Source organism: Pristiophorus japonicus, chromosome 3, assembly GCF_044704955.1.
Source record: "Pristiophorus japonicus isolate sPriJap1 chromosome 3, sPriJap1.hap1, whole genome shotgun sequence".
NCBI lineage: Eukaryota > Metazoa > Chordata > Chondrichthyes > Pristiophoridae > Pristiophorus > Pristiophorus japonicus.
The window spans coordinates 234,689,547-234,706,486 of record NC_091979.1 but is presented as its reverse complement, the minus strand read 5'-3'; the positions used below and the strand labels follow the sequence as shown (position 1 = coordinate 234,706,486).

At 46.8% G+C, this 16,940-nt stretch overlaps 1 protein-coding gene across 2 annotated transcripts in view; it reads left to right on the top strand.

Moving 5' to 3' along the window:
* The first annotated feature begins 904 nt into the window (after positions 1-904).
* hps1 (HPS1 biogenesis of lysosomal organelles complex 3 subunit 1) overlaps positions 905-16,940 on the top strand; it is a 52,739-nt gene continuing 36,703 nt past the window's right edge. For both annotated transcript variants that reach the window (XM_070876423.1, XM_070876422.1), the window contains exons 1-3: positions 905-1,208; positions 7,021-7,161; positions 12,350-12,492. In XM_070876423.1, coding sequence (XP_070732524.1) covers positions 1,092-1,208; positions 7,021-7,161; positions 12,350-12,492 — 401 coding nt within the window. In that variant the 5' untranslated portion in view covers positions 905-1,091. The remainder of the gene's footprint in view (positions 1,209-7,020; positions 7,162-12,349; positions 12,493-16,940) is intronic.

Sequence of the window (16,940 nt, the reverse complement as noted above, 5' to 3'; positions counted from 1 at the left end):
AAAAGTGCTTCATTGGCTGTAAAGCGCTTTGGGACGTCCTTAGGTTGTGAAAGAAGAATGAGAGGTGATCTTATCAAAACACATAAGATAATGAGGGGGCTCGACAAGGTGGATGCAGAGAGGATATTTCCATTCCTAGGGGAAACTAAAACTAGGGGACATAGTCTTAGAATAAGGGGCCGCCCATTTAAAACTGAGATGAGGAATTTTTTCTCTCAGGGGGTTGTAAATCTATGGAATTCGCTGCCTCAGAGAGCTGTGGAGGCTGGGTCATTAAATATATTTAAGGCAGGTGGAGATTTTTGAGTGATAAGGGAGTAAAGGGTTATGGGGTGTGGCGGGGAAGTGGAGTTGAGTCCATGATCAGATCAGCCATGATCTTATTAAATGGCGGAGCAGGCTCGAGGGGCCAAATGGCCGACTCCTGCTCCTATTTCTTATGTTATGTTCTTATGAAAAGCGCTATATAAATGCAAGTCTTTCTTTAACAGCAATGTGGTCTTCAATCCAAGCCTGATCCCACCCAGAGGACAACTGTGACTTGGTGGACACAATGGCCTGTTTTGCTTCTAGCCATTCTGATGCCATTATGGGGCACTGAGGGCTGCACGCGGGCTTGGCTGGAACACTCGCAAAGGATTGGCTGTTCAAGCGGAGCTGCGCAAGTTGATTGGATAAGCCCGTTGATTGTCTGGAAGTCGACTGGCTGGACCTGTGGCAGGAGTCACTACGCAGCTGATTGGACGAAGTGGAGTTATTGCGCAGCTGATTGGACGAGACGAAGTTACTGCTCAGCTGATTGGATGAGGCGGGGCCATCGCGCAGTTGATTGGATGAAGTGGAGTTACTGCGCAGCTGATTGGATGAGGCGGGGTTACTGCTTAGCTGATTGGAGGAGGCTGACCGGGATCACGTGGTGCTGGAGCGGCAGCTCGAGCGGAGTTCGTTTATTTTTTAAACCGGTCGCCGAGGCTTGGGCACGGTAGGGTCCTGAGGCCCACTGGGGTAATTAGACGGGGTTGGCGCAGGATGTAATGGGGCAGTCTTGGCCCTGTATGGATTGTATTGAGGGGCACTGAGGACCCGCAGGGATGAAGTGCCTCCTGATTGCCAGCGAGAGCGCCCAGGTTCTCTTTTACTGGACGGACCACGAATTTGAGGCGAGCCTGCGGCAGCGATTCGAGGACTCAGTGGAGCAACACGGAGAGGTAAAATGGAGCCCGCCAATGGTGACCAGTCTGCCGACCCTTGGGGCGGAGTGTAGTTATATCGCACTGCACGCAAGTGGCCATTCCTCATGTGTGAACCTAGGATAGTCGACTGTGTCACTGTTGAGCAGTGGTGGCCCTAGGTTTGGCTAGTTCGGGGGGTCGGGGCGTCGTCGCGTCGTCGCGTCGTCGAATTCAAGATTTGTCTTGACTTGCCAGGAGGGGGACCGAACTGGGATCCGGTGAGTGCTGTCGTAACTGGTCTGAAGACCAGGTCTGGAACCGTGCATACTCTGGGATCCAACCTGTAGGCAGAAGAGGTCCCTGGGAGTGAAATGGAGGTTGTCCTCCAAAGCCATGTTGGCCCACCTCAATGATTGGGGGGTGGGGTTCGGTCACCCCCACTGTATCTTCAGCTTGACAGCGAGATTTTTGTTGGGTAAGGGTTACAGAACCGAGACGGGTAGTTGGAGTTTAAGATCAGCCGTAATCCAATTGAGTGGGGAAGGGGAGTGAGGAGGGGGGAGGGGGGGGGGGGGGGGGGAACAGGCTCGAAGGGCTGAACGGCTCCTTGTTTGTGCCTCTGCTGTCTACCCTGATCTCTTCCTCCCTCAATGTTTCATGTAGAATCATAGAATAGTTACAGCATGAAAGAAGGTCATTTGGCCTGTTGAGCGAGCCCATGCTGACTCTCAGCTAGTCTCACTCCTCTGCTTTTTCCCTGTAGCCCTGCAATTTTTTTCCCTTCAGATACTTATCTAACTCCCTTTTGAAAGATAAGATTGAGTCTGCCTCCAGCACCCTTTTGGGCAGTGCATTCCAGATCCCAACCACTCGCATAAAAAAAACTTTTTTCTTACACTGCCTTTGGTTCTTTTGCCAATCACCTTAAATCTGTGTCCTCTGGTTCTCAACCCTTCTGTCACTGGGAACAGTTTCTTTCTATCTACTCTATCTAGACCCCTCATAATCAAATCTTCTCTGCACCAAGGAGAACCTCAGCTTCTCCAGGCTATCAACGTAACTGAAGTCCCTCATTCCTGGAATCATTCTTGTAAATCTTTTCTGCACCCTCTCTAAGGCCTTCACGTCCTTCCTAAAGTGTGGTGCCCAGAATTGGACACAATACTCCAGTTGGGGCTGAAACAGTATTTTATACAGCTTCATAATTTCCCTACTTTTGTACTCTGTACTTTGATTTATGAAGCCTATGATCCTGTAAGACTTTTTAACTGCTTTCTCAACCTGCCCTGCCATCTTCAACGATTTGTGCACACATACCTCCCCCCCCCCACTCCCCACCCCAGGTCTCTGTTTATGCACCCCCTTTAGGATTGTATAATTTAGTTTATATGTCACCACCTCATTCTAACAAAAAGTGTCACTTCACAGTTTTCTGTGTTAAATTTCATCTGTCATGTGACTGCCCATTCCACCAGCCTGTCTGTCTTCCTGAAGTCTATCACTGTCCTCCTCATTGTTCACTATACTTCCAAGCTTTGTGTCATCTGCAAATTTTGAACTTGTGCCCTGTACACCCGTGATTAAGTCATTAATATATATCAAGAAAAGCAGTGATCCTAGAACTGACCCCTGGGCAATACCACTGTATAACTTCCTCCTGTCTGAAAAACAACCATTCACCACTACTCTGTTTCCTGTCACTTAGTCAATTTTGGATCCACTGTCCCTTTAATTCCATGGGCTTCAACTTTGCTGGCAAGACTATGAATGGCACTTTGTCGAATACTTTTTGTAAATCCATGTTCCACATACACTAGGTCAACCGCATTACCCTTATCAACCCTCTGTTACCTCATCAAAAAACTCGATCAAACTGGTTAAACAAGATTTGCTTTTAACAAATCCGTGCTGGCTTTCCTTAATTAATCCACACTTATCCAGGTGACTCTTAATTTTGTCCCTGATTACTGTTTCTAAAAGCTTCCCCACGAGTGAGGTTCAACTGACTGGCCTACATAAGAACATAAGAATTAGGAACAGGAGTGGGCCATCTAGCCCCTCGAGCCTGCTCCGCCATTCAATAAGATCATGGCTGATCTGGCTGTGGACTCGGCTCACCTTACCCGCCCTCTCCTCGTAACCCTTAATTCCCTTTATTGGTTAAAAATCTATCTCTGTGACTTGAATACATTCAATGAGCTAGCCTCAACTGCTTCCTTGGGCAGAGAATTCCACAGATTCACAACCCTCTGGGAGAAGAAATTCCTTCTCAACTTGGTTTTAAATTGGCTCTCCTGTATTTTGAGGCTGTGCCCCCTAGTTCTAGTCTCCCCTACCTCTCTGCCTCTATCTTGTCTATCCCTTTCATGATTTTAAATGCTTCTATAAGATCACCCCTCATCGTTCTGAACTCCAACGAGTAAAGACCCAGTCTACTCAATCTATCATCATAAGATAACCCCCTCATCTCCGGAATCAGCCTAGTGAATTGTCTCTGTACCCCCTCCAAAGCTAGTATATCCTTCCTTAAGTAAGGTGACCAAAACTGCATGCAGTACTCCAGGTGTGGCCTCACCAATACCCTATACAGTTGCAGCAGGATCTCCCTGCTTTTGTACTCCATCCCTCTTGCAATGAAGGCCAACATTCCATTCGCCTTCCTGATTACTTGCTGCACCTGCAAACTAACTTTTTGGGATCAAAGAGTTTCATGCACCAGGACCCCCAGGTCCCTCTGCATCTCAGCATGTTGTAATTTCTCCCCATTCAAATAATATTCCCTTTTACTGTTTTTTTTTCTCAAGGTGGATGACCTCACACTTTCCGACATTGTATTCCATCTGCCAAACCTTAGCCCGACATTGTATTCCATCTGCCAAACCGTAGCCCATTCGCTTAACCTATCCAAATCTCTTTGCAGCCTCTCTCTGTCCTCTACACAACCCGCTTTCCCACTAATCTTAGTGTCATCTGCAAATTTTGTTACACTACACTCTGTCCCCTCTTCCAGGTCATCTATGTATGTTGTAAACAGTTGTGGTCCCAGCACCGATCCCTGTGGCACACCACTAACCACCGATTTCCAACCCGAAAAGGACCCATTTATCCCGACTCCCTGCTTTCTGTTCGCCAGCCAATTCTCTATCCATGCTAATACATTTCCTCTGACTCCGCGTACCTCTATCTTCTGCAATAACCTTTTGTGTGGCACCTTATCGAATGCCTTTTGGAAATCTAAATACACCACATCCATCGGTACACCTCTATCCACCATGCTCGTTATATCCTCAAAGAATTCCAGTAAATTAGTTAAACATGATTTCCCCTTCATGAATCCATGCTGCGTCTGCTTGATTGCACTATTCCTATCTAGATGTCCCGCTATTTCTTCCTTAATGATAGTTTCAAGCATTTTCCCCACGACAGATGTTAAACTAACTGGCCTATAAGTTACCTGCCTTTTGTCTGCCCCCTTTTTTAAACAGAGGCGTTACATTAGCTGCTTTCCAATCCACTGGTACCTCCCCAGAGAGTTTTGGTAGATTCTAACGAATGCATCTGCTATAACTTCCGCCATCTCTTTTAATACCCTGGGATGCATTTCATCAGGACCAGGGGACTTGTCTACCTTGAGTCTCATTAGCCTGTCCAGCACTACCAAGCTAGTGATTGTCTCAAGGTCCTCCCTTCCCACATTCCTGTGACCAGCAATTTTTGGCATGGTTTTTGTGTCTTCCACTGTGAAGACCGAAGCAAAATAATTGTTTAAGGTCTCAGCCATTTCCCCATTTCCCATTATTAAATCCCCCTTCTCATCTTCTAAGGGACCAACATTTATTTTAGTCACTCTTTTCCGTTTTATATATCTGTAAAAGCTTTTACTACCTGTTTTTATGTTTTGCGCAAGTTTACCTTTGAAATTTATCTTTCCTTTCTTTATTGCTTTTCTAGTCATTCTTTGCTGTTGTTTAAAATTTTCCCAATCCTCTAGTTTCCCACTAACCTTGGCCACCTTATACGCATTGGTCTTTGATTTGATACACTCCTTTATTTCCTTGGTTATCCACGGCTGGTTATCCCTTCTCTTACCGCCCTTCTTTTTCACTGGAATATATTTTTGTTGAGCGCTATGAAAGAGCTCCTTAAAAGTCCTCCACTGTTCCTCAATTGTGCCACTGTTTAGTCTGTGTTTCCAGTCTACTTTAGCCAACTCTGCCCTCATCCCACTGTAGTCTCCTTTGTTTAAGCATAGTACGCTCGTTTGAGACACTCTCAATTTGTATTACAAATTCAACCATACTGTGATCACTCATTCTGAGAGGACCATGGAGTCAGCCGTGACTCAGTGGGCAGCACTCTCACCTGAGGTCAGATGGTCGTGGCTTCGAGCCCCACTCGAGAGACCTGAGCCCATAATCCAAGCTGACACTCCCAGTGCAGTGCTGAGGGAGTGCTGCACTGTCGGAGGTGCCGTCTTGCGGATGCGACATTAAACCGAGGCCCTGTCTGCCCTCACGGGTGGACGTAGAAGATCCCTCGGCACTATTTTGAAGAAGAACAGGGGAGTTCTCCCTGGTGTCCTGGGCCAATATTTAATGCCTCAACCAGCACCTAATAACAAATTATCTGCTCATTATCTCATTGCAGTTTGTGGGACCTTGCTGTTTGCAAGTTGACTGCCACGTTTCCTACATTACAACAGTAACTGCACTTCACAAAGTACTTTTAAAGCGCTTTGGGACTGCTGGAGTTTGTGAAAGGTGTTATATAATTGCAAGCCAGGAGAAGGAAGTGGGACTGAGACCATAATCAGATCAGTTATGATCTTCTTGAATGGCGGAGCAGGCTCGAGGGGCCAAATGGCCTAATCTTGCTTCAATTTCTTATGTTATGTTTATCTGGTTCGATTATATGTCACAAGGAGTGAAATAAATATAATCCAGCTCCTGGTGACTGAATAAATACAGTGGTTAGCTGTGGCTGTTATCCAGTGGCCACTTGCTGGGAGTACGTGTGTACGAACCTCAGGTGAGAATAGGTTGAGCTGCTCCTCACCATTTCATAACCTGCTGTCACTTCCTGTGTCTTGTGAATAGTGAGCACTTGAATGAGGTGAGGGAGCACTGGACACCTGTGGCACCTTATTCCATTAAGGATTCAGCATCTTTTAACAAGAACATCCCAGAGCGCTTCACAACCAGTGAGTTACTTGTGAAATGCAGTTACTGTTTAGTAGGCAAATGTGGCAAACTACTTGCGCACAACGACGTCCCTGGGATATGAGAGTTGTCCTATGATGAGAGATTGAGTAGAAACATAGAAAATAGGTGCAGGAGTAGGCCATTCGGCCCTTCGAGCCTGCACCACCATTCAATGAGTTCATGGCTGAATGGGCCTATACTCTAGAGTTTAGAAGAATGAGTAGTGATCTCATTGAAACATGCAAGATTCTGAGGATGATTGACAGGGTAGATGCTGAGAGGGTGTTTCCCCCTGGCTTGGGGGGTGGGGGGGGTCTAGAACCAGGGGTCACAGTCTCAGGATAAGGGGCTGGCCATTTAGGACTGAGATGAGGAGGAATTCCTTCACTCAGAGGGTGGGTAAATCTTTGGAATTCTCTACCCCAGAGTGCTGTGCATGCTAAGTCGTTGAGTATATTCAAGGCTGAAATCGATTTTGAGATTTTTGGACATCAAGGGATATGGGGATCGGGCAGGAAAGAGGAGTTCAGGTCGAGGATTAGCCATGATCTTATTGAATGGCGGAACAGGCTCAAGGAGCGACATGACCTACTCCTGCTCCTATTTCTTGTGTTGTAATATGGATGAGCTGTTTCCTGTGTTCGCAGGTTCATGCCCCAGCCTTTGAGGACAGCATCAACACGTTATTTGCGCCACTTCTCATTTCCTGCATTACCCTGAATGAGAAGATCTCCGACACGTACACCTCGTTCGTCAGTGAGAACAACTACCTCTTCATAGTGCACCAGGTCGGGAGTTCAGAGCGCTGTGCAGCTCTCTCTTGCTATAGTTGTACATCATGGATTCAGGCTCTGATGGATTTTGAAAGAGTTGCATCTTTGTTTAATCTGCTTTCAAAACACTTCCTGTATTCATAATCAATAGATGATCAATAACAGTGGTTTGACGATGCTGACAATCCTCCCTGCTGTTGAAGTTTTTAATTTTTCAAAATGGCCCCTTGGTCATGGTAATGGAGAGTGATTACTGTTTATCATCATCATCATAGGCAATCCCTCGGAATTGAGGAAGACTTGCTTTCACTCTTAAAATGAGTCCTTAGATGGCTGAACAGTCCAATACGAGAACCACATTCTCTGTCACAGGTGGGGCAGATGGTCGTAGAGGGAAGGGGTGGGTGGGACTAGTTTGCTGCATGCTCTTTCCGCTGCCTATGCTTGATTTCTGCATGCTCTCGGTGACGAGACTCGAGGTGCTCAGCGCCCTCCCGGATGCACTTCCTCCACTTAGGGCAGTCTTTGGCCAGTGTGGTCTTTGGCAAGCGCTCTACTCTGAACTCCTTCACGACAAACGAGCCAAAGGTGGGCAGCGGAAACGTTACAAGGGCACCCTCAAAGCCGCCTTGATAAAGTGCAACATCCCCACTGACACCTTGGTGTTTATAGCACCGTACCAAAACAAGGAATCAATTCTCTCATGAAATCAGGCGAATTTACAAACAAATACATACAAAATCTCAATTAACAGGCTATATCCAGGGTCACTTAATCTGTTACTTTTATGACAATCTTGTGATTTTACCCCCCCTCCTCCCTGCCCTTTGCCACCACCTCTGATCTCTCAGACTATACAACAGAGGAGCAAGCAGGTGATGTTTCAATGCTGTGGCTCAGTGGGTAGCAATCTCGCCTCTGAGTCCGAGGCTGTGGATTCAAGTCCCACTCCAGAGACTTGAGCACAAAATCCAGGCTCACACTCCAATGGAGTGCTGAGGGAGCGCTGCACTGTCTTTCGAATGAGATGTTAAAACGAGGTCTGTCTGCTTTCTTGGGTGGATGTTAAAGATCCCACGGCACTATTTCGAAGAAGAGCAGGGGAGTTATCCGCAATGTCCTGGCCAATATTTATCCCTCAATCAACATCACTAAAGCAGATGATCTTGTCATCATCATATTGCTGTTCGTGGGAGCTTGCTGTGCACAATTTAGCTACCATGTTTCCCACATTACAACAATGACTACACTCCAAAAGTACTTAATTGGCTGTAAAGACATCTGGTGGTCGTGAAAGGTGCTATATAAATGCATGTCTCTTTTTTTTTTTTTCCCCTACCTCAATGTAGCGGCGCTTAGGAATTTAACAGTTTGAGGGGGAGGTGGGTAATGGAATTATGAAGCAATCAGTTGATGCCTACTATGTGGAAATACAAATATGAAGAAAAACTGGAAAATTGGAGCTGTAGGGAAAATGCTGGAATCTAGAAAAGAATAAGATTATTGGGCAGAGTCAACACAGATTTATGAAAGGGAAATCATGTTTGACAAATCTGATAGTTTTTTGAGGTTCTAACTGGCAGAATAGATAAGGGGGAACTAATGGATAATTTTCAGAAGGCATTCGATAAGATGCCACACAAGAGGTTATTAAACAAAATTAGGGCTCATGGGATTGGGGGTAATATACTAGCATGGATTGAGGATTGGTTAACAGACAGAAAACAGAGTAGGAATAAACGGGCCATTTTCGGGTTGGCGGGCTGTAACTAGTGGGGTACCGCAAGGATCAGTGCTTGGGCCTCAGCTATTCACAATCTTTATCAATGATTTGGATGAGGGGACCAAATGTAATATATCCAAGTTTGCTGATGATACAAAGCTAGGTGGGGATGTAAGTTGTGAGGAGGATGCAAAGAGGCTTCAAAGGGATATGGACAGGCGAAATGAGTAGGCAAGAGCATGGCAAATGGAATATCATGTGGAGAAATGTGATGTTATCCACTTTTGTAGGAAAAATAGAAAAGCAAAGTATTTTTTAAATGGTGAGATTGGGAAATGTTGGAGTTCAGAGGGACCTGGGTGTCCTTGTATATGAATCACTGAAAGTTAACATGCAGGTACAGCAAGCAATTAAGAAAGCAAATGGTATGTTGGCCTTTATTACAAGAGGATTTGAGTACAAAATTAAAGATGTCTTACTGCAATTATATAGGGCCCTGGTGAGACCACACCTGGAATATTGTGTACAGTTTTAGTCTCCTTACCTGAGGAAGGATACACTTGCTATAGAAGGAGTGCAATGAAGGTTCACCAAACTGATTCCTGGCATGGGGGCATTATCTTACGAGGAGTGGTTGAGTCGACTAGGCCTATATTCTCTAGCATTTAGAAGGATGAGAGGTGATCTCATTGAAACATACAAAATTCTTATAGGGCTTGACAGGGTAGTTTCAAGGAGGATGTTCCCCTGTCTGGGGAGTCGAGAATCAGGGGTCACAGTCTCAGAATAAGGGGTCGGCCATTTAGGACTGAGATGAGGAGAAATTTCTTCACTCAGAGGGTGGTGAATCTTTGGATTTCTCTGCCCCAGAGGGTTGTGGAAGCTGAGTCGTTGAATATAGTCAAGACAGAGATCGATAGATTTTTGCATATTAAGAGAATCAGGAATATGGGGATAATGAAGGAAAGTGTTGAGGTAGAAGATCAGAGATAATCTCAGTGAATAACAGGGCAGGCTTTAGGGGCTGAATAGCCTACTCCTGCTCCCAATTCTTATGTTCTTGTGTTCTTATGTTTTAGTTAGAACAGAGGAGATTGAGATGAATTGATGAGGTGTTTGGTCCTCTGAATAATTTACTATTTTAGATTTGTTTCCCCCCCCCCCCCCCCCCCCAACCACCCCAGGCGTGCTCTCTCTCGTGGTCTCTTGCTGAGATCCACCTTTCTCCTCCCTCTATCCCTCCTGTGCTCTCTCTCTTTCCTCCCCTCCCCCCCCCCCCCCCCAACCACTGCTGCTAACCATGCTCTGTCTTTCTCTTTTAACCCCCCCCAAATCTCCTCTCACCTAACTGCTCCACCTTCCTTCTTGCTCCCCATCCTTGTAACCCTCCACTACCACCTTCTCCACCCCATACTTGCATACCCCTCTCCATTGCCCTCATCTGCCTTGCCCCTTGAACACCTTCTGTCCTCTGTCATCACATCCACCCTGGGCTCTGTTCAAATTATCCCTCGCCTTCTAACCCCACTTGACCTGAAGACCACACTTGGCCTTGACTCCTGATGTACAATGCCTTGGGAAACATAGAAAATAGGTGCAGGAGTAGGCCATGCGGCCCTTCGAGCCTGCGCCACCATTGAATAAGATCATGGCTGATCATTCACCTCAGTCCCCCTTTCCTGCTTTCTCTCCATACCCCTTGATCCCTTTAGCTGTAAGGGCCATAATCTAGCTCCCTCTTGAATATATCCAATGAACTGGCATCAATAACTCCCTGCAGTAGAGAATTCCACAGGTTAACAACTCTGAGTGAAGAAGTTTCTCCTCATCTCAATCCTAAATGGCTTACCCCTTATCCTTAGACCATGTTCCCTGGTTCTGGACTTCCCCAACATCAGGAACATTCTTCCTGCATCTAACCTGTCCAGTCCTGTCAGAATTTTATATATTTCTGAGATCCCCTCTCATTCTTCTAAACTCTAGTGAATACAGGCCCAGTCGATCCAGTCTCTGCTCATATGTCAGTCCTACCGTCCCGGGAATCAGTCTGGTGAACCTTCGCTGTCCTTCCTCAGATGAGGAGACCAAAACTGAACACAATATTCCAGGTGAGGCCTCACCAAGGCCCTGTACAACTGCAGTAAGACCTCCCTGCTCCTACACTCAAATCCCCTAGTTATGAAGGCCAACATACCATTTGCATTCATTGCCTGCTGTACCTGCATGCCAACTTTCAATGACTGATGTACCATGACACATAGGTCTCGATGCACCTCCCCTTTTCCTAATCTGCTATTCAGATAATAATCTGCCTTTGTGTTTTTGCCACCAAAGTGGATAACCTCACATTTATCCACATTATACTGCATTTGCCATGCATTTGCCTAACCTGTCCAAGTCACCCTGCTCTTAGCATCCTCCTCACAGCTCACACCGCCACCCAGCTTAGTGTCATCTGCAAACTTGGGAGATATTACACTCAATTCCTTCATCCAAATCATTGATGTCTGTTGTAAATAGCTGGGGTCCCAGCACTGAGCCCTGCGGCACTCCACTAGTCACTGCCTGCCATTCTGAAAAGGACCCGTTAATCCTGACTCTCTGCTTCCTGTCTACCAACCAGTTCTCTATCCACGTCAGTACATTACCCCCAATACCACGTGCTTTGATTTTGCACAACAATCTCTTGTGTGGGATCTTGTCAAAAGCCTTTTGAAAGTCCAAATACACCACATCCACTGGTTCTCCCATGTCCACTCTACCAGTTACATCCTCAAAAAATTCTAGAAGATTTGTCAAGCATGATTTCCCTTTCATAAATCCATACTGACATAGGCCGATCCTGTCACTGCTTTCCAAATGCGCTGCTATTTCATCTTTAATAATTGATTCCAACATTTTCCCCACTACTGATGTCAGGCTAACCGGTCTATAATTACCTGTTTTCTCTCCCTCCTTTTTTAAAAAAAGTGGTGTTATATTAGCTACCTTCCAATCCATAGGAACTGATCCAGAGTTGATAGACTGTTGGAAAATAGTCACCAATACATCCACTATTCCTTAAGTATTCTGGGATGTAGACTATCAGGCCCCAGGGATTTATCGGCCTTCAATCCCATCAATTTCCCCAACAAAATTTCCCGCCTAAAAGGATTTCCTTCAGTTCCTCCTTCTCACTCGCCCCTCGGTCCCCTGGTATTTCTGGAAGGTTATTTGTGTCTTCCTTAGTGAAGACAGAACCAAAGTATTTGGTCAATTGGTCTGCCATTTCTTTGTTTCCCATTATAAACGGGGAGATGGACTAATGTTTATCAATTAGCAGCTTGTTGTTGATAGAATCGCAAGGTTAGTGATTCTGCTGTCAACCAAGGCAGAGTGTTGCTTTAAGCTGAATCGTTCTCCATTTTAACAGATTAAAAGGGATCCCTGAGGGGGAGACTCCTTCATTAACCGGAGTTTGGTTGTTTCTGATTCCTTCAGTTTGGAGAGTGCACGTATATCGCAGTGAATGGAGATGGTTCAGAGAATGAAGATGATCTGAGACGGAAGATTTTTGTGTTGAAGAAGATTATTGATGTGCGTTTTGGCCTGGTGACTCTGGATGCCAGCATCCTAAAGAAAAAGTATGTAATATTGGTTTGTTTGGGGTTTTTTGTGGTGAAATGTTCTCCCTTCCTCTTGCAGACGTTCACTTTTTCCTCTGTTGAATATATTGAAGACTGAGATCGATAGATTTTTGGACTTGAGGAGAATCAAGGGATATGGGGATCAGGCGAGAAAGTGGAGTTGAGGTCGAAGATCAGCCATGATCTTATTGAATGGCGGAGCAGGCTCGAGGGCCGTTTGGCTGACTCCTGCTCCTAATTCTTATGTATGGTTATGTGCCAGGTGCCAGATGTGAGTCCAGATGGAGAGCTTCAGTAGACTATTTAACCATGGGGACATCGAAGCTGAGCCAGACCCTGTCGACAGATATGGACTTCCAACAAGGGTTGCTGGATAGCAGTAGGATCGGAATCTTGGTCTGTTCTTCCCCTAACCAAAGGGCAGTGAGGTCAAATGTCAAACTCCTGTTTTCACCCTATCAGCTAAGTTTGCACAGACTGATGATTGAAGTTGTACTTTCCTGCTTTGCATTGCTCACGCCTCTGAGTCAGAAGGTTATGGGTTCAAATCCCACTGTAGGGACTTGAGCACAAAATCCAGGCTGATGATCCCGTGCAGTACTGAGGGAGCGCTGCACTGTCGGAGGTGCCATCTTGTGGATGAGACGTTAAACCGAGGCCCCGACTGCCCTCACAGGTGGACGTAAAAGATCCCCTGGCACTATTTCGAAGAAGAGTGTCCTGGTGTCCTGAGCAAATATTTAGTATAGTATTAGGCAGTCTCTCGTATCGAGGATGACCCGCTTCCACACCTAAAAGGGATGAGCTCATAGGTGTTTCAATGAGGGATCTGATATTCTAGGTCCTGAACTACATATTGAAGGGTTGAAGGTGCCTGTGCGTGGATTCTTTTAATGTTGGGTGGCCGTTGCACACCAACCACCATGTGGGCTTGATCCAGTGGCGAGGGTTAACCAAGACGACTGAAGACCAAGCTCTGCTGCACGGACCTAGTGAGTGCACATGCTCCTACTATCCATAGATCGCAGTGTGGGCTGGCCTGTGCTGCCCCTGGGCCCTCGCCTCTCCTGGGCCCCAAATCCTCGCCTCTCCTGGACCCCGATCTCTCACTGCTCCTCTGCCCCAATCAAAAATGGAGCAGGCAATGACAGGACATCAATTAGTCTCCTCTTATCTTGGAGACATCAAATATCGATACACTGTTATTTGAAATATCAAAATTTTAAACTCCAGCCTAGTTGAAGGGTTCACACTGGGGAGAGGCCGTTCACCTGCTCAGTGTGGGAAGGGATTCACTCAGTCACCCAACCTGCTGAGACACCAGCGAGTTCAGAAGTGACGGCAGGGGTTGGATTCTGCTGTGTTTGGGCGAGATGGTGCAGCCAGAGGGCAGGCAGCGTGTCAGACGATTGTCTACAGCGGCTGATGAGGCCTTAATGCAGGCCGTTGAAAGGAGATGGTCTTACTCCATGTTGTTGGGGGAGGGAGCCATTGCCCAGCATTTAAGAGAATCTGGTGGGAGACAGCACAGGAGATGTCAGTGGCAGTCGTGGTGGCCAGAACTGGCACATAATGTCGCAAGAAGTTCAACGACAACCTCACGAGGGTCGTCGGGGAGAGTACCCTTCACATTTATGTAGGCCTGCCATGCTTGCAAGATCATAAAAACATAGAAAATAGAAGCAGTAGTAGGCTCTTTGAGACTGCCCCGCTCTTTGAGACTGCCCCGCCATTCAATATGATCATGACTGATCCTCTATCTCAACACCATATTCCTGCTTTCTCCCCATACCCTTTGATGCCTTTTGTGTCTAGAAATCTATCTACTCCTTAAATATATTCAGTGACTTGGCCTCCACAGCCTTCTGTGGTAGAGAATTTCACCACCCTCTGAGTGAAGAAATTTATCCTCATCTCAGTCCTAAATTTCCTTCCCCCGTATCCTGAGACTGTGACCCCTTGTTCTAGATTTCCCAGCCAGGGGAAACATCCTCCCCGAAGTCTGTCCAACCCCGTCAGAATTTTATACGTTTCAATGAGATCCGCTCTCATTCTTCTAAACTCTAGTGAATACAGGCCTAGTCGACCCAATCTCTCCTCATATGACAGTCCTGCCATCCCAGGAATCAGTCTGGTGAACCCTCACTGCACCCACTCTGTGGCAAGCACATCCCTTGGGTAAGGAGACTAAAACTGCACACAATACTCCAGGTGTGGTCTCACCCCGTATAACTGTAGCAAGACATCCTGTTCAGTCTTTGATAGAGCTGCCCCTTCTCAGTGTTGCTTGCCATTGTCAAGTCTCCTTGCAATCCACTCCCACTGCTGATATGCGTTTTATAAACATCACTCTGAACCTCCATTTCAGCTGCCCCCAAAAGTTTGTCGCCATCCTCCGCTGCTCCACGATGACATGCAAGCTGTGATCCTGACCAACGGATTCATCGCAGACCCAATCCACATCCGGACTGGGGTCAAGCAGGGCTACGTCATTGTGCCAAGCCACTTCTTGATCTTCCTCGCTGCAATGCTCCACCTCGCACTCAACAAGCTCCCTGCTGGAGTGGAACTAAATTACAGAACCAGTGGGAACCTGTCCAGTCTTTGACGTCTCCAGGCCAGATCCAAGACCGTCCCAACCTCTGTCGTCGAACTACAATACGCGGACGTTGCTTGTGTCTGCAAGCATTCAGAGACTGAATTTCGAATCATAGTCAACATCTTCACTGAGGCGTACGAAAGTATGGGCCTTGCACTAAACATCCGTAAGACAAAGGTCCTCCACCAACCTGACCCTGCCACACAGCACTGCCCCCAGTCATCAAGGTCCAAGGCATGGCCCTAACAACATGGACCACTTTCCATACCTCTGCAACCTATTATCAGCAAGGGCAGACATCGACGACGAGGTTCAACACTGCCTCATGTGCCAGCGCAGTCTTCGGCTGCTTGAGGAAGAGTGTTCGAAGATCAGACCCTCAAATGTGCTACCAAGCTCATGGTCGACAGGGCGGTAGTGATACTCGCCCTCCCGTATGGCTGAGACGTGAACCATATACAGTAGACACCTCGCATCGCTGGAGAAATACCACCAACGATATCTCAGCAAGATCCTGTAAATCCCTGGGACACAGACGTACCAACGTTGGCATCCTTGATCAGGCCAACATCCCCAACATCGAAGCACTGACCACGCTTGACCAGCTCCATTGGGTGGGCCACATTGTTCGCATGCCTGACACAAGACTCCCAAAACAAGCGCTCTACTCGGAACTCTTGCATGGCAAGCGAGCCCAAGGTAGACAGAGGAAACGTTTCAAGAACATCCTCCAAGTCTCCTTGATAAAATGCAACATCCCACCGACACCTAGGAGTCCCTGGCCAAAGACCACCCTAAGTGGAGGAAGTGCATCTGGGAGGGTGCTGGGCACCTCTAGTCTCATTGCCGAGAGCATGCAGAAAACAGGCGCAAGGAGCATGCAGCAAACCAGTCCCACCCACCCTTTCCTCCAACGACTGTCTGTCCCACCTGTGACAGAGTGTGTGGTTCCCGTATTGGACTGTACAGTCACCTGAGAACTCGCTTTTAGAGCGGAAGCAAGTCTTCCTCAATTTCGAGGACTGCCTTTGATGATGTATAACTGTAGTAAGACATCCTGTCTGGTGATCTTTGATGGAGCTGCCCCTTCTCATTGTGTTGCTTACCATGGTGTGGGTTGTAGAATGCAGCAGAAAGCTGAAGGCTCGCCTCTCCAGCCATTGTCTCTGCATTCAGGATGCACGTATGCTCTCGTACCCTAATCGTTGTCAAGCCTTCTCGCACCCTACTATAAACATCACCCTGAGCCGCTATGCTACTTGCCTCTCACCTCCTCCCAGTCTTTGAAAACCTGTCATCAGCCATTTATCCCCTCATTCAACATCATTAAAACAGATGATCTGGTCATTATCACATTGGGATATGGGCGACACTGAGGAGGGGGTATTTATCGGCCATCCCTAGTTGCCCTGCGGGCACTAAGCATCAACCAGACAGTGTGGGACTGGAGACACCTGTAGGCCAGACCAGGTATGGGCAGCGAGTTACCTGAAGGATTACTGAACCAATTCGTTTTTTACAACAGTTTGGCAGCTTTCATAGTTATTTTCCTGGTTCCATCCCCCAAAATACCAGATTTATTCAATTCGTTCTCACAATTTGCCACCATGGTATTTTGACTCCTGACCTTGGTATTGCTAGCCAGTACCCGACCACGAGGTTACCACAACCTCAAGAAAAGACCTCCTTATTTTTGAGTGTCGAATGTAGCAAATTTGGTATTTGTACTGGTATATGTCAAGATAAATATCCTTACAACGTTTACAACATAGAATCTGGCCAATTCTTCCATTCTGGCTGTTCCTGCTCTATGCTAGAGCAATCCGAAGCTAATCCCGCTGCCGTT